At 37.7% G+C, this 21266-nt stretch overlaps 1 protein-coding gene across 2 annotated transcripts in view; it reads left to right on the forward strand.

The window, feature by feature from the left end:
* DOCK2 (dedicator of cytokinesis 2) overlaps positions 1-11456 on the forward strand; it is a 198930-nt gene extending 187474 nt beyond the window's left edge. Inside the window, exons 47-52 of one of the 2 annotated variants that reach the window (XM_054217206.1) lie at positions 1215-1352; positions 2824-2951; positions 4648-4828; positions 6319-6439; positions 7448-7590; positions 8950-11453. In XM_054217206.1, coding sequence (XP_054073181.1) covers positions 1215-1352; positions 2824-2951; positions 4648-4828; positions 6319-6439; positions 7448-7590; positions 8950-9024 — 786 coding nt within the window. In that variant the 3' untranslated portion in view covers positions 9025-11453. Of the gene's footprint in view, positions 1-1214; positions 1353-2823; positions 2952-4647; positions 4829-6318; positions 6440-7447; positions 7591-8949 lie in introns of both variants that reach the window. The other variant, XM_054217207.1, reaches the window with a different exon arrangement.
* The last annotated feature ends 9810 nt before the right edge of the window (positions 11457-21266 follow it).

A 21266-nucleotide genomic window follows, 5' to 3' on the forward strand; every position in this document is an offset into this window, starting at 1 on the left:
GAATATGTTTATTATTAATTAAAAAGCATGTCAAAGTGTGCTGTCCGTTATGTTTGAAGATAAGATTTGTTTTGTTTGCTTTTAACTGGATAATATTACACTGATACAACAGCCAATATGATAGTAGCAATATAAAAGCAAAGGAAAGCATTGTAGGGAAGAGGGGTTAGGAAGGTAGTACTACTATCATATTTGTTTCATTATAAGATTTTTTAACTATTATTTTATTGTAGTTGATAAGCAAGCCATTCCTTCTGACAAAGGAGGGGGATTTTTTAGGAAGTGCAGGGAGGTATTTAATGAACGGATAGACTTTTTCCTAATCTTTTTATCAGGTGTTCTCCTTTAAGGGACTACACTACACCTACACTTCCCCCACCCCCCTAGTTTTTAAAAACTATTGTTATGTACCTTATTTCAACTCTAGTGGGAAGAATCAGAGCTCTTAACCTCTTTGGTTACTTGTCACTGACCCCAGCCTAAAGGATAAGCATCAAAAAAGAAAAGCGCAGGGGTAAAATTGAGCAAAGTCAGATTTCTTAGTGCAAGCTGCCCCTATTCATGGCTTGATTCGTTCATTTTTGTATTGAAGCATTATCTTACTGATTTTTTCTGGAGATGTGGGGAGTACAGAAGAAGTCTGCAGAGTAAAATCAAGGGAAAGGAAGAGGTCACTTCCAGTAACCAGGCATTAGCATATTAAATTGCTGCAGGAGTTGTGGAAGTGATCACATGACTAAGCCCCAGTGCATTGATTTAAACCTTTCCCAGTCACTTAATCCTCCTTTTGAAAGAGAAGAGTTTGAAACCACCTGCCTGGAATCCACTTGGATATTTTTTGGTCCCTGCCTTCTCTCTTGTAAGCTATTGGAGGCACCTTCATAAGCAGGTAGACAAGTAGCCTAAGAATTTTTTAAACTGGCGCATGGTGTGTTAAAACTCATAAGGGATTAACATTACAATACATAGAAGAGAGACTAGAGTCACTATGAGGCAGCCAACGTTCTTTAAAAATTTACTGAGCAAGCCTATTTTTCAAGAGACCTTTCCATCTTGTACTTGCTGCTAAAAGCTGAGATCAACTGACAAATCTGTCTGCCAGTCACAGTAAGAGTTTTGCAGTTGACTTAGCACACATGCTAAATGGAGTTAGAGGGGTTGTCAGACCCAGTTTAATATTCTCATTTTTTTTTCGTTTTTCCTCCCTCTTCAAGATACCTTTCCTTGGGGCTGGAATTAAAATTCATGAAAGAAGAGTTTCTGATAATCTTCGTCCTTTCCATGACCGGATGGAGGAATGTTTCAAGCATTTAAAAGTTAAAGTGGAAAAACAATATGGAGCCAGAGAATTGGTATTGCTCTCCTTTTAATGTCTCCTGCAGTTTCTCTTAATGCACATCTTGTTCTTCTGAACAAAAACATTCCCTAAACTTTTGTTGCCTGTGCGTTTTCTTGTGATCTGAAGGTAGTAGGGCCTGAGTTTAATAGTCACAGAGTTAATTCAATTCTCTGATGTATTGAATATTCCTCATTCTGGAAGATGTACAGTATTTTATTATGTCTATTAAACTTGCAATTCTTTACTGCTTTATTAAGGAAGTAAAAGCAAATTCTCATGTTTCTCCTCTGTAATTTTTCTTAGTGGTTTAGGGCTTTGATCTGCAATTGATGTCTCCCTTTGCTAGCCACTTCCAGCTGTGTTGTGAAGTAAAACATATCATGTCTATAATACTATAAATATTAGTTGAGACCAAACTGAAATATATGGGAATTGAAGGATACGTTCTAAACACAAACTCTCCAGACAATTCTTGAATAAAATAGTCTATCTGAGGTTGTGCAGGCTGGCCAGAATGATGATGGCTTTTTTTTTGTGATTAAACACCAGTTGCTTTGGAAATTTTTTCATGTTTTTACTTTCAGCGTTGATGATTTTATAGCAGCGTTTATTTCTTCTGTTACAGGGGGAAAAGTAGCAAGTTTCTAAACTAAATTTTGGCTGTTGTGCTGTGTTACACATCTATATGATGAAAATTCTATATATTTATCTCAGTATGATTGTCTTATTTTCAGTCCCATGCCATCATCCTTGCAATAGTAAAGAGGCTGTAATCCACAGTTAACAGTCTTGCCTAATGCTTGAAACCTTCAGCACTCTTACAGATCAGAACTTAGAAAAACCAACCTATTTAAAATTTTGCAAAAGCAGAGAATGTACTTTTTACCATGGCTGACTCTGGTGGCTGGCCTGAGCTTTTTTATTAAAAGAAAAAAAATGTTATGCAGCTATTGTGCCTTTATCACAAGATTCTGGCCATTCAAAGGATGAGCAGCATATAAACTCATTGCATGCAAACTCTGCAAAACACTTGAAAATAATTTTTGAAACTACAAATGTTTCCAAGTCTTCTAGACATCAGAGTCATAGTGAGAAATGACATCACAAGCAAAGTATTTGGGAATTCGGCATATGAAATTACATGTATATTTTTAATATTTTTCTGGATAACCAGAACAAACCCCTGTGCTTTAATATGAAAGTTTGTTTTAAAGTTGTTCATATCCTGTTCATAGGATAGAAATTGAAGTAGGCTGGAAAAGTAGTTTATGGTATGCACATACTGGGAAATTCTGAAAAACCTTGAGAGGTCTTAGAGTGCATCCAGACAGAAGAAACAATCACAGTAATTAATGGTAGCAAATAATTTCTTTCATGCCAAATGTTAAAACATTTGTACTCTCTTCAAGAACTAGTGAAAAGAGATGAAATGAGGTTCACACAAAGTTTTTTGATAGAAAATGTTTCTCTTTTTCATCCTACAGCCAGATTTTGATGACAAGAGAGTAGGACGGCCGAGATCAATGCTGAGATCCTATCGTCAGTTATCAGTTATTTCACTGACTTCCATGAATTCCGACTGCAGTACTCCAAACAAAATTGTTTCTGAAAGGTTGGTTATGAATACAATACAAATTTTCTTCCAGTCCTGGTTTTTAAACAGTTTTATGGGATGAAACTAAAAGACAAAAAAAAGGTATTCAAGGATAAAGACCACTTGCAGTCTTTTCAGATTATGCCAAAATTATTTTTACCTGTACCTAACGTTTCCACCAGGTTTAAAGCTACAGTATTTCAACCTTAATAGACAAAACATACTCAAATCTGTCTGAAAAAGTGGCATTTAATTTTCAGGAAACAAGTATTTTTTAATTTAAATGACACTTCAGAAAAAACACAAAGATTTGGGGGGTTTTTGCAAGTTCCTCTTTATACTGAACTTAATTAGCATCTTTATGCTTGTATGAATTGGGGGGGAAGAGGAAAGCCTTTACAAATTTAAAAGCAAGGAGGTGGAATGTTTTAGTAAAGCCTGTAGTGATGTAAAATGCTTTGCCTAATATGCTTTCTTAACTGCGTGGCAAACAAAATCTTTTTAAGTTTGAGAGATCCGTTATAGGTCTACTGATTAGCCTTTTCATCCACAAATTCTTTTGATCACTTTATAAATTATCCTTTGGGCACACGGAACTTGTTCACAAACAAGGCCCATATAAAGTAGATGTTGCTGAGCAGTGTTTGATTGTGGGCTTTTTTGTGATTGTGATCTCCCTTTTTGAGTAGTTCAGTTTTAAACGGTAAAAAGTCCAAAAGTGTGTGACCCTAACTTGGAACTGTTTCTTTTTAAGATACCCCTCTATTAATGCATCTTTGACTGCCAGTTCGTTGTTTAACAATTCTTAATTAAATTTTTTGAGTTGTCTAACAAACGTGTAGCATCACATGTTATGAGATGCTCTTCCTGCCCTTCAGCTTCCACTCCAGAAGGGTGTTATCACACAAACATGATTTATGGCGTGTCTGCCAGCCCCCTCTCTCTAATACAGCACGGCTGCTATGGAACCAGACAACTATACTTAAGCAGCTGAATTGTTCACCTAGTTTTAGTTCTCAGGATTCTAATTTGTTTCTAGGAAGCATGGGTCAACAAATTCACCATACTACTTGCTTTAATGGTTTTTGTTGTAAAATAAGTTGAGCCCCATGCTGAATAGGCTAATTCCATCAGCAGCGAAGGCAGTAAAGCCAGCACCAATTTCATATTTGGGTTTGTTTTGTTTTTAAATGAAAATAGCCCAATTTTTTAAACTATAAAAATTAGAGGAAGAGAAGGAGGGAGATTTTGTTTGTGTAGGGAGATTTTGGCACTGGGTACGTACATTGTTGTCCGATATGCTGAAATCAATAGGAGGATGCATTTAAGACATGAGAATAAATAGTAATACTGTCTTGCTTTCAGGACCATCATCATCGTGCATAAAGTTGCCATATGAGCTCTAATTCTGTTTAGTTTGGGAGTTCTTAAGCTAATGCACAAACCTTTAAGAAGGGATTTGCAATCATATTAATATTTTACGCTCTTTGCAACATTTTAAGACGATATCATACCTCCTGAAGGCATCTCATTTGCATCTACAGTTGCCAGCTGAAGCACATCATATACTTTTTGCAAACAGCTTGCAAGGCGGCATAGAAAGTCAAAGAAAAGGATGACCTGCATCTATATTTCATAGGGAAATGACATCAGAATACCGGTGGCTTTTAAAATATCACTCAGCAACTTGTACTTTTTTCTTTTGCTCCTGCAGCTTTGATCTGGAAGTAGTGCTACCAAAGCCAGTGAAAGCAGAATCAGAGGAGACTGCTCTGCAAATTAATCCTCACCCTGAAGTAAAGATGAGAAGGTCCAAAAAAAGAACAAAAAGAAGCAGCGTGGTGTTTGCTGATGAGAAGACAGCACCTGATATTTCTGTCTCTGACATGAAATGTGTATGTTACTGATTCGGCATAGTATTTCATAACGCATAAAAAAAGAGGACATTACTCCTTTGCTTAGGAAAAGAAAAATGTATCAGATAGAACTCTAGCTGTCATAAAAGGAAATACGCAGGATGCAGAGATGATCTGCCCTGCCACGAATGAAACCTGCAAGATGCTGAGGAGGAAACAAATCAGTGGAAAATCAGAACATCTCTACTCGCTTATGATGACAGATAATATAGCCCTGAAGTTGCAAATTCTGAAGCTTGGTTAGCTTGAAATGAAGTACTATATTGGGGAGGGTTAAGGTAGCTTTCCTGTGGAGAGGCAATTGACGTTGCTGACATTTCATGGCAGCTCCTTGCAGTCAGGGCTATTTCAAAAGTGATGAGCCCTGTACGTTTTGTACCTTGTTATGGAACGCGCAGCTGTTAGGAAATTGCAAGATTGCAAACAGTGTTCCTTAAATGGTGCCAGACTGAAGTTTGGAAGTACTGGCATCTCTCGCTCCATAGATCATCTGAGTGCTTTTATTGCACTGCTGGATCATTAGAATGACTTCTGTAACTCACAGTGAGCTTTCTTTTTTTTTTCCCCTAGTTTAATTCTCAGGAGACTTTTCTTCTTTTAGTATAAAAATAAATAATAAAAAACAAATTGAAAGATGTCCTCTTGAAATACAAGCCCTATCTAAATTAAAATGTCAGGCAGTAACAGATTGTTTAATTACATGGAAAGGGCATAAGTCATTTGATCAAAAATTTTTGGAGGAATCACCAAAGGGAAAGTGAATTCGGTAGAACGCTAAGATTCTTTTGGGAAACAAAGTAAAACTCGTGGAGGATTATGATTGTCTTACACTACATGTCCTCATCCAAAAGAGAGATATAAAGCACAGTCATGCTCTGAGAAGCATTAATATATAAAAACAAGCAACACCTTTTGTCTTTTGATTAAATTAGATAACGCACCTGACTGTGGGAATCCCATTACATACTAAGTTACAGGATGTTCTTTTGCTTCAGAAAAATAGTGACAAGCGTCGCAGCAGCCGAGCTGGCTATGTTAATGCAATAGGGAAAAATGTTTTCAAAACTTCATTTTACTTTGCAGGTCACAGTCAGAGCTGGCTGATGGTATTGTTCCAAAGATATGGTAGGAGTACCATCCTACAGTCCCAGATTAGAGTCTCTTCTAGCTAGCTTTTTTAAAGTAGTTTTTCTATCTAGAATGAGAAGTATTTATCTAACTATAAATCATCTTGCAAAATCATTACATATTTTTAGCTAGTATATAATATTATATATGGACCCAGTTCTACTGCTTCTAGTTACTTTTATTGTTTACTCAGCAAACAATCTCATAAAGAACTCAGGTTAGGCATGATAGTTTGTTTATGAAGTATTTTCCATTATGCTTTTCTCAAAATATTATTTTGTTTAGAGATTTGTTTCTCATCTCTCAGTTCATCATTAATGACTTAGTTTTTTACTAAACAGCTGTCAAGGAAATACGAATTCATGAGTGACACCAACCTCTCAGAACATGCAGTAGCACCTCAGAAAACATCTGTCCTCAAGCAGATGAGTTCTGTCAGTCGTTCCATGCCAACTATCCCAGGTAAGCTGCTTACAGTAAGGTAAGAGTTTTGCACTTCTTTATTGCTATGTTAAGAAAACATAGCAGTAAAGGGTTCGCTCCAAGAGAGCAGGTAGCTCGCTCTGTATGGCTCTGCGCCTCTGAGACAAAGATACAAAGATTGTATCTGCGCTGCCTAGTGCTAGCTTCCAAATTCTAAAAGCGTTACTTCTGGAGCTCCGCATTTTGCTTCCTCGTACAGTGTGGGCATTCCCCCTGCCTCGAGAGAGGCAAGGTTTATTCATCTTCCTTGCTTTGTAGGCTCTCATTTGCAGAAGCAAGGGCTTTTGCAGTCTGCCCTCACAGCTGAGAGCAGCGTTTGAAATGGGAAGAAAAGCTCTGTACTTTGCTTTGGCAGGTTAATGTCCCCAAAGGTTGCCCCATAGTAGGCTTTCAACTTCCGCTTTTCATGTTAGAGAGGAATCTCATAAGCCTTCCTCACAGGGAGAGGAAGGGGAAACAAGATAACGTAACTGCCCCCTAGAAAGACTGACAGTTACGTGACAGAGAAGGGGAAGGCATAACTGAAGGTGGAACTCAGTTCTAGGCCAAGGTACACAGAGAAAACGTGCCCTGTATCAATACCCTTTACCCCGTTTCTTCCATAGCACAGACCATTTCTTAGCTTGCCCTTCATCTGTCCCTCTCATTGTCCCTGTCTTTCCAGATGCCTGTAACATATATTTAGCACAACACAAGAGACTGTTATGGCTCACTTATTTTCCATGTATTTTTCTATTTATCTGTTTTCTCTTCTTTGACTAGATCAGTTCGTTTATTTCACTGTTCAGTTTCAATGAAATGAAGCTTAGTGCTTCCCCATGGGGAATTTTTTACTTATTTTTGTATTCTAATGATACAGTTAGATTGAAAAAAGTCTCATATTTTTCTCATAATTGCAGTAGTTCATTATTTTGCATTTGCCTTTATCTTATGCTCTGACTCTCCTTTTTTGGTTTTGTTTTGTGCAACCAATGTTTCTATTCTAAGGATTAACTCTGTCCGTCAGCGCCGCGGCACCTGATGAAACAATTGCGTCGCACAGGTTGAGTCAACCAGTGTTTCCTTCCACCTCAGATGGTGACAAGAAAACCTCCAAAAAAAAGAAAGTGAACCAGTTATTTAAAACAATGGTAAGTTCTCTGTGTTTATGGGTGAAAAAAAAAGTATTACATTTTCAAAATTTATATGTTCTGAAAATTAAGTAATTTTAAAATACCCTAAGATCATAAGTTAAATTCTCCTTTTTTTTGCGTGTGTGTTTGGTTTTTTTTCTTACTTCTGTCGTCAGAGAGAGGGGTGAAAGCTCTACCGGGAAGCAAAAATTTGCTTCTGGCTGTGCTTTCTGGAGCAGGGATGTACATCTTAGTGTGTTTAAAAGGCAGGCTCAGATGTGCAGTTCTGCACCTGTACCACAAGAGGTCTCATTTGACCTACTGATTTTCTCTGATTTGCTTTATATAACATTTATTAGCAAATGAGGAAAGCAATTAATTCTTGTTCGATTTAATTACGTTGGGCAGTTAGCACTAGCATCGGAGTACGGTAAGCATAGCATATATGGCAAAACATGCACAGAGTGAGTCCATTACTGTTGTCGGAGATGCTTATTTGAAAGTAGAAATTGGCTTGCACTGGAGTCATTAATGTTGCTCAGAAGAGCTTGCCTTCCATTTGCTGATTTCTGTGGAAATTTCGCCAAATTAAAACCATTGAATTTAATGTAGTGTTGGAAATAAAAAAATGTATATTCAGTACAGATATTAAGATTAAAAAGTTTTAAAGTTTTCCTGTTTTTCAGGTAGTGGGAGGGTGATATTTCATGCAGATGCTGGTAGCTACTGATGTACACACTGAATAAGTTACATGTCAACTCTTTGCTCATCAAAGCAAAGGTTGATTTTTTTAATTATTTTTTTTTCTGGTGTATAGGTTTCATTTTCATCCATTAGTTTCTGCAGTCTTTTAAAAAATATAGATAGTGCCTTCAGGGACCACAGAGCAACGCTTAAGAAAATGTCCTAAATGCAGATGTGTTCATAATCATATTTTTCTGGTAGGAACAAGAATAACCTATTAATTTGAAGTCTGTAGGGTTTCACATATTTAATTTATCACATACTTGTTCTTTTCAAACCCAGGAGTAACAGCTTTTCATCGTGATTTCATCCACTCACATTTAAACCTAAATAGCATCTAAAATAAGGAGGACAAAACGTCCTTTTTTAAAAATTTGAAAAAGGACTGAATAAAGCTAGAAATCCCTTTGTATAGTGCTTCCACAGCGTGACTGGAATCATGTTGACAAGTTTAAATACAGGTTTATGGTTTTGCAGGATGGAGAAACTAACTCAAAATACCCTGGAATTGGTCAGCATCTTTTTTCTTTAGCCATACCTTAAGGCCACAAGCTAGTAATTAATACACATATTACTGAATCCAATACAGTAGTAATTTTAACATATGGCATACTGTTCCTGTTTTTTTTGCAGCGCATTTCCAAAGTTCTGGAAGATGGAAAGCAGTCTGTGGAGCAGCATTTCAAATCTTCATCTACAGATCTGTAATTCATTCCGTTACAAGACCACTTCTCAACTGAAAATATTTATGTATACATGTATACCTTATTTTAGAGCACCGTCTCCTCTACAGAAAGGCAGTGATAACACAGATGGCTAACTGAGACTATGAACACCAATATTCATGGGCTCTGATAAGTTACTTGTAATACAGGTATAGGAATAACATTTGAAGAAAATACTACAGGCTGTGCCCACCAGGATGTGGAAAAGAAGTTTATTGAGCCTCTGGTGATACAGGTCAAAGGGCATTGTGTGGTCCCTGGTGACAAAACTTGTTCCTGGGAAGAATGATGTATTAAAAGGCCATCTGCAATGCTTACCGTATACTGTAAGTCAGATCCTGTTCTTTTCAAAGAGCACAGAAGTTATCATTATGTGTAGCTTGTATAGACACACTCCAGCTATCTTTAAACTATTGCTGGCAGGGTAGTCAAGGCAACAGATGGCTCAGCACAAAATAGCCACTGATAATTTACTCTGTGGCTGTAGCTGGATTTACAGTCCTCAGATCCCTCTGCTGCTCCCACCACACTGCTTGGTATCCTCAGTCTTTCTCAGGGTGATGTCCATGACTCTGACACCATATGCCCGAGTTATTTTCAGAACAGCGGCTATTATGTTGAAAACATGTGCAGAAGTTTATTTACACCTGTACAAATTGATATGACATCCAGCAGCATGATAAACAAAAGCTGTGTTTTCTGCTGTTCATCAATAAAATGTTAAAAATGTATTTTATTTGCCTTGAACCTTTCTCCCTGAAATCTCTAGATATCTTTGTATATAAGGATATATTCTTACTGACAGTGAATGGGATTCTACAACTCCAAGTTTTTGCTTTCAAAATTGATTTTCTGTGTCTCTTCAACTCATGAGTTAGAGTGGGAAGATAACGCCTTATTGGTGTGAAGCTAGACAGCACTGCAGGTCAGCATCTCAGGGTTTTTTTATAACCTGTCAGTTCTTTCTAAAGGCAAGTGTGTTATCCAAATATAAAGGATTCCAAAAAGCAAATAATTTATTTCTTTCTCTCATCCCTTTATGTTTCAGACACCTACAAAAATTTATATTCATTAAATAAAATATGATCGTGTATAGTGTGAATGGGAGAGACTGGCTTTGTTGCCATTTATATGAATATGGGAAAGACAAAGAGGTTGAAATTATTCCTTGATGAGTGGTTGAATCAATGGAAAGACACCTTCAGTTTGTTCTAAGTTTGTTCTATTTCTATTAACACTTTTACGTTCGGCATGAATAATTTATTTAATGAATTTAGACTCTATTTGCAAGTTGTCAACGTGAAGCTGTTTTCTACAAAAATAATTGACGATGGTTTTCTGTGAGAAATTTGAAATATTTGCCATTGGAACTAATACTGTGCCAAGAAATACTTTTCACTAGAATAACCATAGACAGAAAAACAAAATGAGTCCAGTTTTAACACTAAGCACGGTGTTTGTTGGTATGGATACTGATTTGTGTCATTTGCTTTTCACAGCAACTTGACAGTGCTTCTGAGGAAGCACAGAGGAAGAACGAGGCTTTTCTAGAAAACCAGCTCAGCAATAGAGTAGGTTATCTGTGAGTGGGAGAAAGTGAAAGGTTGAGGAGTGCACGTTTAACGTCTTGCTGACCTGGGGGAAGAAGAGGGAGGGTACCCAGGTTGTCCTTCAATATTATTTGCAGATACATTGAAGAAAAATTGATATAGCAAAATAAAAAGTATTCTAAAATAAAAGGTTTGGTTCTACTGGGAACAAGTAAGAAAAGGACGATTTAGCAACTGTTTAATCTTTGTAAAGATACCTGTTAAAGGTTATCTTTTGCTTATTGTATCTTGCAGTTCTGTTTTCATGTGAGAGTGGAATAAAAGAGTGATACCTCAAGCTGTTATTATACATTGTAATTAATGTACTGTGATTCTAAATAAAAAAAGTACAAAGAATGAAGGAAAGGAAGAGCCCAGAAACAAATACCGGGAAGGCAAGAGCACAATGTTTAAAGGAAGTTTAGTGATGAGTGTTTAGCTAGTGGTTCGCAATTCATGTGCTTTCTGTATCAGAGTTTATTTCACTTCTCTCAGACATTCCGGATGGTTTGGACAGGAACAGGTTTTCTGGATTGCGTGGCACTTAAGACAATGGCTGCGTACTGTGACCCTGTAGTAAGTAATGTTTAGCATGGGGTAGGAAAGACTTGCTTGTAGAGCTAAGATTTTGTGTGCTGACCTGTAGAAAGCTGTTACAGTGCAACAATGTAAGATGCATTTTAAGCCGCATGCCATGTATGTTCAGTTAGCTAGTGTCCGAAGTATAGACACAGACACCCAGGCTTTATCTCTCATGGAGTGCAACACTATGCTAGGAATAACGGTGTAGCTCCAGAAGAGCTGCTGTCTCAGTGCAGCGTAAGGTCTGGTCATAGATAGCAAATGTTAGCATTCTGTTACATCAAGGTATTCTTTAACTAACTTGGGTATCCAGCCTGCCCTTGTCTGTGCCATGAGTGATACTGTCGAAGTCCTCATTACGAAATTATGACTTAATTATTCACTCGGGGGGGGGAGTGGGATGGGCATTTAATGCTTTTAAAATTTCAATAAAAATTAGCTGGGGTGAGCTATGGAAGGTGTTCAGAGTATAAGGCAATAAGGATCAAGTTTCTGAGCAGGAAGAAGAGTTCTATTAAAGATTTTACAGACCTTAGGAACGCATTGTGTTCTTGAACTGAGAATTAATGTGTGATAGACCTGTGTATTTGTTGCAGGTACTGCTTGACATTGACATTTTAGCCGTATCACATGCAGTTTGTAATCTTTTTTATTAGACAATGGAAATTTTGGGTGAGTAGACCGATAGAATGGTTTGGGTTTGAAGAGACCTTAAAGATCTAGTTCCAGTCCCCAGTGGAGGTAATGGTTGCCATATGGGCTATTCCATATGGAGTCCACAAGCATATGAGGCATCATGGGATCTCTTTTCATTTACCTTGTTGAAATTGTTTGGTCTGCCTTTTGGCTTTTTCTCTAGTTCTCACATTTGTTTCATCAAGTCTCTGACCTATCAAATCTCTATTTAAAGACTCATTAAGGCAGAATTCTCACTCTGTATCGTGGGAGACTGCAGTCTTGTATGGGACAGAAAGAGGATTGGATTTCTTCATAATTTCAGAAGTGCAGAATTTTAAATTAACGATTTTCTCCCCTTCTAGCCTGTTTGTAGTTGATAGAAGGTCACAACAAACAAATTAACTCAGTCCAGTATGTTCAACTAAAGGCAGTACAACATTGTGTAAGTAGATTTTCCTAGCTATATTACTAATGCATCACATGACCAGTACCTTAGTAGTGTAGAAGACTCTGAGAGTCTGGAATGTGTTCAATTTCATCATGTTTAAATTGAAGGATCTTTGTGCCATCCTGGTCTCCGAAGAATAGAACTCATATGACCAACATGGTGGACTATTCCTATGAGATTTGAGATGCAGGGGCAGTTTGCTCCCACCATTACTGATACAAGGAAGCCGTAATGGAATAACAGTGGAAAATGTTCCTCAATCTGTAGGACATCAAGTAGGCCAGACTGGTGACGAGGAGTTTTTAGCACCAGTTACTCTACTCTACTCAGTGTTTTCATGCAGCAGCCGTTTTACTGTAAAAACTGGCTGAAGAGCAGTTCCTAACCTGAACTGGCAAAAAGCAATAAACCTCTGCCAAGCACTTGTTCACAGCTCTTAGAAGAGCAGGGAATGGGTGGACAGGTTAATGCTTTTGTGTCATGGTACTGAAATTACTGACGTTGCAATGACAAAATGGATTCAGAGATTGATTTGCTGTCTTTAACCCATTTGATATTCACGGCTTTTGTTGTTTGCTTATTTTGCTGCTAGTTTCGTTGCTAGTGGCAATGATGGAGCAGACTCTTTCATTTAAAATAAGTCGAAGATACGTGCAAGGAATCCTGCAAGAAAAAGAATTGGAATGATGATGGGAAACTGCTGAGAAAGTGAAGTGGACTTAGATTATTTGACTCAGTTTGAATATGAAGCTTCTGAGCAATTCAACAATTGATGGCTGGTAAATCACACGGGACCATCTATACCCAGAATCATGATGGGATTTTACATTGATTGCACTAATGAGCATAAATTTCTGCTTTGGACTAGGATAAATCCGTAAGTATTTCATTGTACTTGCAAGTATATAGATTCAGAATGAAAGGTGCTCACTAATGTCAACAGTACTGCAGCAGCTGTATTGTGTCTGGCTGATTATCGAGATTTTTATTTCAGCCTAAGTAAGAGCAATGGAGGCATCTTTGAAATAATGATGTAACTTAAATCACTGAAAGCTTGTCAAGCTTCCAAGTAGGTCTGTTCCACCCTGATCATGGGTTTTAAACAAGAAAAGCTGTTAAATGTGTTTTTTAAAATAGCAAGGTAGGACAGAAGATGATGGTTTTTTTTGTTATTAAATGTTGTTTCTGTTTAAGTCAGCTGAAGTCCAGGAGCTGCATGTAAAGCCATCTAATCATGTAATTCTCTATGCTAACTTGCTCTTCAATTTTAAAGGATTTTAACTTAACTATCGTGAAAAGACCAAAAGACCCCTTTTTTGTTCCAGCTTCGGTGCAATGCTATTTACCAGCTGAAACATTTATCCCAGAGACTGGTTCCGTATATGCCGACATCAATGGGAATCATCTAGACCTAGAGCTTTCTGTTTAAAACAATAGCATAGGTCAGTTCTCCAGAGGGTAGGAAAATAAAAGGATTAACTTAGCCAAACACAGGATCCTTCCCATGTAGAAATCAAGAGAATTCAGCCAATTTAAAGCCAAATTGCTTTTTGCATCATCCCTAGTCTTAAAACCATTTCCGAGGAGGGAGGAAAACGAGCAATTTAAAGATCCTTTCCCTCATTAATTTTTGGAGGTGGATATGTCCATCTTGTTACATAATCTTTTTTTCTGAGGAATACGGAAGCCTCCATGAAAAAGGCTTGCAGCCATCTCCTGTTTGGATGCCTTGGAGCAGTCACTAGTTATGATAGTATTTACTTACATTTCCCTCCCAAAACGAAGTTCCTACTTGCTCTTAGGCATTCAAGGCCCGTTTGAGAGGGAACGTTGAGCAACATTCCAGGGGCTGCCCTTGGGTATAAGAACTTCAACATTGGCAGTATTTACTGCTGTGGGGTGAGGAGGGTAGTTGTTCTTTATTGACTCGGTCTATAATTTTCTATTCTGATTTGCTATCATGATGCAGTGTGTGCTAAAGATTAACACTGTAAACGAATAATTGCTTTGCAAACAAACGTCATGTAGGCCATGGATTTCATAAACTTTAAAATGTTAGATAAATTTAATCGTGGTTTTAAAGTGAGGACAGTTTGATCTGATTGGTTTTGGATATAATTATCTGGTTTCAATGTAGTTTTTTTTTCTTCCGGGATAGCCGAAAGCCCCGCTGTGCCATAAGTGATCTTTCATGTGGCTGACCCTAGAATTAGACAGCCACTTTGAGTATCTGCGCTGTAACAAGTACAGTTTCTGTGTTCGTGTTTTTTTCATGAGTATTAGTGTGTGCTGCAGCTCCACGTGCCTCGTTATGCATGTGGTTGTTCAACCTGCATTTGCTAACAGGTTAATGTGAGAGGCACGAACCATCTCTCATTCCCAGTTAACACTTCAGAGGCCTTGCCATTAACTTGAATTAGTTCAGCTAATGGTAGGTGGCTGTTGATGGTGTTACAATGGGTTTAAGTGGTGATTGACTCAAAAGGCACAAGAAAGGTGCTGGGGATCAGAAAAAGGTCATTTAAGGTATCTATGCCCTAAGTTGGCTGGACAGCAGCCAAAAAAAGAGACTTATCTAGGTGAAGTATAGGAATCTGGCACTGTTGTTGTAAGTAGAAAAAGTCTTTAAAAATTCCATGTTTGACAGATATTTTGAGGGAAGATTTTCCCCAGAATGTTTGCTTGTATGTTTTTATACATAAGAGAACAGCCCTGGATAGAGTTGCTTGAGATGCAGCTATTTTAGCCAGGAATATTGAATTTTTTCATACAATAAAGCATGTATCCAGTTGGATACCTGGATTCTAGAAATACTGAGGAATGCAAAGTCTTTTCCACATTACTCACAGTTGCCTTGACACACTTGGCAATACTTCAGTAGTGCTTTGACACATTCAGTAGTACTTATGCACAATGCCTGAATTTGTAGAATCTTTCTTAACAACTGCTTTTAGACTTCTTCCACAAGACAAGAAAACAGTACTATTAGAGATCAGTGTTGAGAACAAAAGAGCAAAGGAAACAAACCTAAAGACAGACGTATGTCTCTAAAGTTAGCAGAATTTCTGCACAGAACTTCAAAGCAAATGAAGGATGAAAAGATTAAAAATGTTTACATATATCATTGGTTACTTTTACAGAGCCCAGAGTTGCGAATCTAGATCTATGTAATATTGCTAAGGGGACAGTGATCATGCCAGTACAAAAATCTGTTACTAAGTTATCTCTAGGGCAGATCTGGACAAATTCAATACATTTTCAAAAGTTAGCACTAGGGGGAGATACGTAGTTGCAATACTTTGCCCATATAATAGAAGAACTACTGATCTGTCTGCCCAGATACCGGGAAAACCAAAGTGGAACAACTGGAAGTGCAAGGATTATTAACACTGTAAATCATCCTATTCACAAATTAGATGATCTTAGTTTACGGCAGTTAAACCCTGGGTACATTAAAACAACCTGAAGTTTATCTATGCCTGGCCTGGGTGTGTTCATAGAGTAGTTCACTGCATTTACAACTGTACCAATTCACTTATCAGTTTTAGTTGCTAAATAATTTTCCCCAAGTGTTTGTGTTATGCAAGTACCAAAGGGTGTAGAACACTGAATAAAACATAAAAAAAAGAAAAGAGGAAGTTATGTTTTCTGAAATATACTTGGTTCTAAAATGTCTTTTCAGTAAGATCTCCATATAAATTGTGGAGTGTGAGGAGCTGATTTATCCATACAAGCAAATACCTCAATGCTGAAATCTGACAGAAACAGAGATATTAGCATGTTACTATTTTTCCTTTGTATACATCCCGTTGTGCATCTCATTGAAATGCACATTTTATAGAGATAGAAGAATTTAAACTCTGAGGGTTTTGGAAAAGTGTACAGATTAATTTCCTTGGTAAACAGAACTGATGTTAATACAACACCTCATTTGATTTTAGCACCATTTGTTTCTAGTATAAACAAACATTTAGTGGCAAGCGTAGAAGAATGAGTAATTAATCTGAAACAGGCAAGCATTTCAGCTGTTTGGAAGCTGGCAGCAGCAGTGAGGTTGTGAAAGAATGATTGACTGAAGTATCTATATTTGTACTAATTTCCCATAATTGAGAGACACCTCCAGATTCTAACATGAGAGGGATTTGTTGCAGAATCTCTCCAAGTCTGGTTTAGACTTGAGGTATCCCTCTGTTGCAGGGCTGAGCATGTCTGTGTATCTAAATGCAGCAGATCCCATGGGATCCATAGGCAGCCAAATGGAAGCTAGAGATTCTTGCCTGCCTACAGCCTGTCATGACTAATACATAAATCGGGGGACAGCTAATCCCCTCTTACCATACTGTATGTTGGCAAGATGGTGGACGGCCTTTGTTGAAGCAGGAGTTATGACTACTTTTATTATCACAGTTCTCATGGTCAGAAAGCAGCTACTCACCCTTATAAGGTTTTACAGTCTTCTAGAACTCCAGTTATAAAGTTGCTTTAAAAATCCACAGTGGTTTTGTTCTGAAAGACTTGAAAAGTCTAAGGGCATTCTAGCATTGCAGCGTGTATGGCACAGATCCAAATGATATTGCCTTTTCCATTAATTTAATGTTCAACCTGCATTTCTAGAAATAAAGCTCAGTTCCCTTGTTTTGCAATACGGTATTTCACATTTCCTATGCTTTTGTAATGACCTTGAGATGACATTGTTTTGCCTGCTACAACTTGTTCTGATGGTGTGGTTTATTTTGTGCATGGACTGGGCAGATGATTATTGGAATAAGCCACGAAGACTTCTACAAGTAATCTACTAGACAGACAAGAATACAGCTAATTTTTCATTATGTGAAAATGTCTTATTGATGCATAGTGAACTGTTTCAGAATTCAGTGTGTGAACTATTTGAAACAGGTGGGTTTCTTGGTATACTGAGTTGTAGATGAGCACTTTTCTTTTTAAAAACAATTTTCCCCTCTTCTTTGTGACCACATGAATAGCTTGTATGGACTTTTCTTCAGCAAGGTGTTAAACTGCGATAATACACCGTGCTGGGTGTTATACACAATGTTAACAGTACAGCCTAAAGCTTCATATTCATTAAAAATAGATCTCTACAGCATGGGATTACCTGGCAACATGTATCAAGATCTGGATCCAAGTGTAAACAGTCAATTTAATTTCTGACTAATTATCTGAACTACATGATAGTGCTTTATGTTGGCTGTATGTGGGACAAATGATATGCAGCATGTTATAAGGTTTGCCAGGATGAAGTTACTACTACAAAATTTTTAACGTTTGACTCATTAGAGTAGGTTTGCACTATGTTGTACTTTGCAGCGTGCAGGCATGGTGCTTTTGATCTCAGTTGTATAAAACTGTCACGTTGTGAAACAGCACAATGACCTAAATGTGCTTGTGAGACTAGCAGGTATTATGCTTTATTTTCCTTTACCATTTTGAAAGTTGCAATTAAGAAGGTAGTTGGAAGTATCTATCTCAGCCAAAACATTACAAAAGTGTACAGAGTTCCCCATATTATTCTCTACCTTTTGGCCCCCCTGCTTTTACTTCCTACTGTGTGCTAGTGTGTATGCACTTTCCCCAAGTCACTGCACTTCAAAACGCTGAATTTATAGGTTACTTTAGAGTATAAGTGAAAATGCTGAAGAATCCCCATTTTAATGAAATTAGTTTGAAGTTTTCATAACCCAAGATTTCAGACAATTTTGGTTTCCTTTGTAAAAGGGAAATCAGTGTGAAGAAATATTACTGTTGGCTGGAGTAGAGGGGTACATAGAAGCTGACCTAAAAAACCTACGGAGAACGATGGCTCTGCAGGGGCTCGGCCTCAACCTTGCAGATTTCGGATCTTTGCTTAAGAAATGGAAAGGAGCAAATCTTCAAATGCATTTGGAAATAGTGATCACTAAACTATGACTCCAGCATCAGCTTCCGTTTCCGTTCTATAGCTTTCAGCCCTAAACACGATCTGTTAGCATAGCTCGATCAGCATATCACGTTTCCCCAGCTTCTTTATATGGAAGCCTCACCTTTTTTCCTTCTCTCCTCTCCACTTCTGGGATTACTACCTTTTCCTTCCAGCCCTGCCAAGAAGAAGATTCTCAGTGGTGAGGACCCCAGGGCAGTATTCCTGGCTAGACTCAACTCCAGTTCTGACCAGCCCTGCTCAGCAATCACAACTCGAGCGAAATTGATTCTTTCGTTGTTGCCTTTTGCCTGCATATGAGCATCTGCACCAGAAGTGCTATATAGGAACAGGTATTGCAGTGGTTCTCAAGTATTAAGGTGTGCCCATAGTACTGACAAAGCACCATTTTTACTGGCATTGTTTATACTCCGATCTGAGTAAATCAGGCACAGTCAGTTGGAAGAAAAATGTTGCTGATGGGCTGGTGCCTATGCTAGAAGCTGTGCCAGCGCACATGTGCAAGGGAGGGCTCAGACCTTTGCACTTTCTTTCACAGCTCCGTAAGCAGAAGCCTGCAATTGTCCTTGCACTTCATTGCTCTAAAAGGAGTATTTGTCATTCTTCACTTCAGTCCTTGCTTTACTTAGTTCTGTGTGATATTTTGCAAAGACGTTGCATCAAGGTAGGTCTGGTAGTAAGATGCATTCTCAGGCAGCTGCAGAGCACGGCTAGGGGTTGACCTTGCTAAAATGAACCACACCAAAACTTCATCAAGATTAATTTGCAGAGGAAGTTTTACAGCCTTCATCAGTCTCTGGTTGCAGATGTAATATTTTTTCCTTTGTAAAGGCTGACATATTTTCAAAGCATGTATTCACTCAGCACCCACTTCGGTGTATTTTAACTGGAACTATGCATGCAGAGCACCTCAGGGAATAAGTATTTAGATGCCACTCGTCCAAGTCCATGATGCAGTTAGCTGAATTTTTACTTCTAGGAATAAATGAACCCTGAGCAGTAATAAACTTGCAAGTTTTTCTTGTTTTCAGGCGGGTTTTTTGGCAAAGATGTAATTTGTTGAGAGGATCAAAAATTTATTACGTTTATTTTACACACTATATTCTGGGTTTTGGTTCACTGTAAAACTCTCTTTACTCTGTTGTGCATTTCTTAAATGTTTTGTTCCACTGACTCCTGTAAATAATGTGGTTTTTTATTATATTTGTAGCATTAATATTTGCAGGTCTGCAGATACGATTTTAAAATATATCTCTATGTTAGTAAGTTAATTAGAAAGCTGTAGGCAATGTTGCTCAAATAGCTTGTTTCTAACAGATTCGTATGGAGAAAATAAATATTTCAGATAGCTTTCTTGAGGGGGGAGATATTTGCATTATTATTTCCTGAAAAATGAATCATTTGGGTTTTTTGTCCAAGTCACCTTTTGCGCAGCAGTTTTCACTTAGAAAATAAGCCAGCCCTACTGTGTTCCACTTACCTTTTGTCTGTTTAATGTGTATCTCTGCATAGTGTAGCTAGCATTTACAAACTCTGAACTCCCTCTTTCAAATTAAAATAGCAACTTCTTTGTCCATAGTTGCACTACAAATGATTTTATGTGTAATGAAAGCATGTATGTTTTAAATAACAGCTGTAGAGATGCATTTCTGAGCTGGCAAATTGGCTAGCTTTGTCACTCTGTACTCAATATTTCAGTTGTATTTCCAGTGAAATTTTTTTCATACCTTTCAAAGCAACAACAATATGAACATGACATTAGTGAATCATTAATGCTTAGGGAGGGGGGAAACGAACATGACATTAGTGAATCTCTAATGCTTAGGGAGGGGGGAAATCTTGGTGGTGCTGCAGCACGTAAGATTAAGTGAATTGATGTATGTGTGAAAAAGCAAAAAAGTCTTTGGTACAGACAGGAATTTAAATCTACAGCTCAGAACTTGTGTTGCTGCAGAAATTATAGGACTAGAGCCATCTTAAAGGCCTTGTCATACCAGGACTTCCTTTAATTGCATGGGTTATTAAAGTTGAGTTCCAAATGTATGTATGTGCCTTAAACATAAAAAAAATATGCAAATATCACTTCTATTTCACAAATATCATTTTTAACTACAGTGCAGTCTTCCATGCAATGACAGTCGTAAGACAGGTGGTGAGACTGCAGCTTTGCTTTCTTCTGCTTTGCAAGTGCAGGGTGCTGTGCAAAGCAGTAAGTACTTTTCCAAGTCATAAAAGGCCTAGAGGTTTTTCCTTGTTACTTAATTTTAAGGAATCCATTTTTGTCTGTATGGATACAAATGAAGTTATTGGAACTTAGCAGAAAAGAGCTGTGCTGAACAATGCCTCTTTCCTGTTCGGAAATTCAGCTAAGAGGTTTTTATGAGCTCCCTGCACCAATCCTGCAGCAAAGAGGAAGCAGCAAATAAAGATTTCCCATCTCAGTTCACCAATTTAAGCTCTAAAGAAAGGTTTGATAATTAAGCTTGAAATTTTTCTCTCACAAGATTAATCCTTACTTCAGGGAGTCATTCCATTTATATCAGTAAGATTACTCACGTGAGTAACTAGCTACAGAATTTGCCTGTTGTACTGTGATTGCCTAGGGGGAAGTAACAAGCAATTCTGCAATTAAAATTACAGAAAGAAAAGGAGGTCTGACCTTTTCTTTATTCCTTTTTCCTTTTTTTTTTTTTTAAAGTATATATATACCTACTGCTTCATTAACGAGCGACAATGGCTTTTGCATTCTGAGGTGTTACTAGCCCGCAGCACAAAATGGCTTTTCTTTAAAAGGAAAGAAATACAAAATGCTAAAGCTTCATTGTGAAAGGTAGAAAGAGGAGGATCTCTGATTAGGGGATTTAACTTCAAAGCACCTTAGGCTTTCTTTATGTGCATCACATTAGTGGAAAATTCCTTCATTCATTTCAGAAGATAAACAGTTGTAACTTTCACGTTTGGTTGATGTGACATCAGTGACTGGCTGGGACTGC

The sequence above is a fragment of the Rissa tridactyla genome, chromosome 11 (genome assembly GCF_028500815.1).
Source record: "Rissa tridactyla isolate bRisTri1 chromosome 11, bRisTri1.patW.cur.20221130, whole genome shotgun sequence".
In the NCBI taxonomy this organism is placed as follows: Eukaryota; Metazoa; Chordata; class Aves; order Charadriiformes; family Laridae; genus Rissa; species Rissa tridactyla.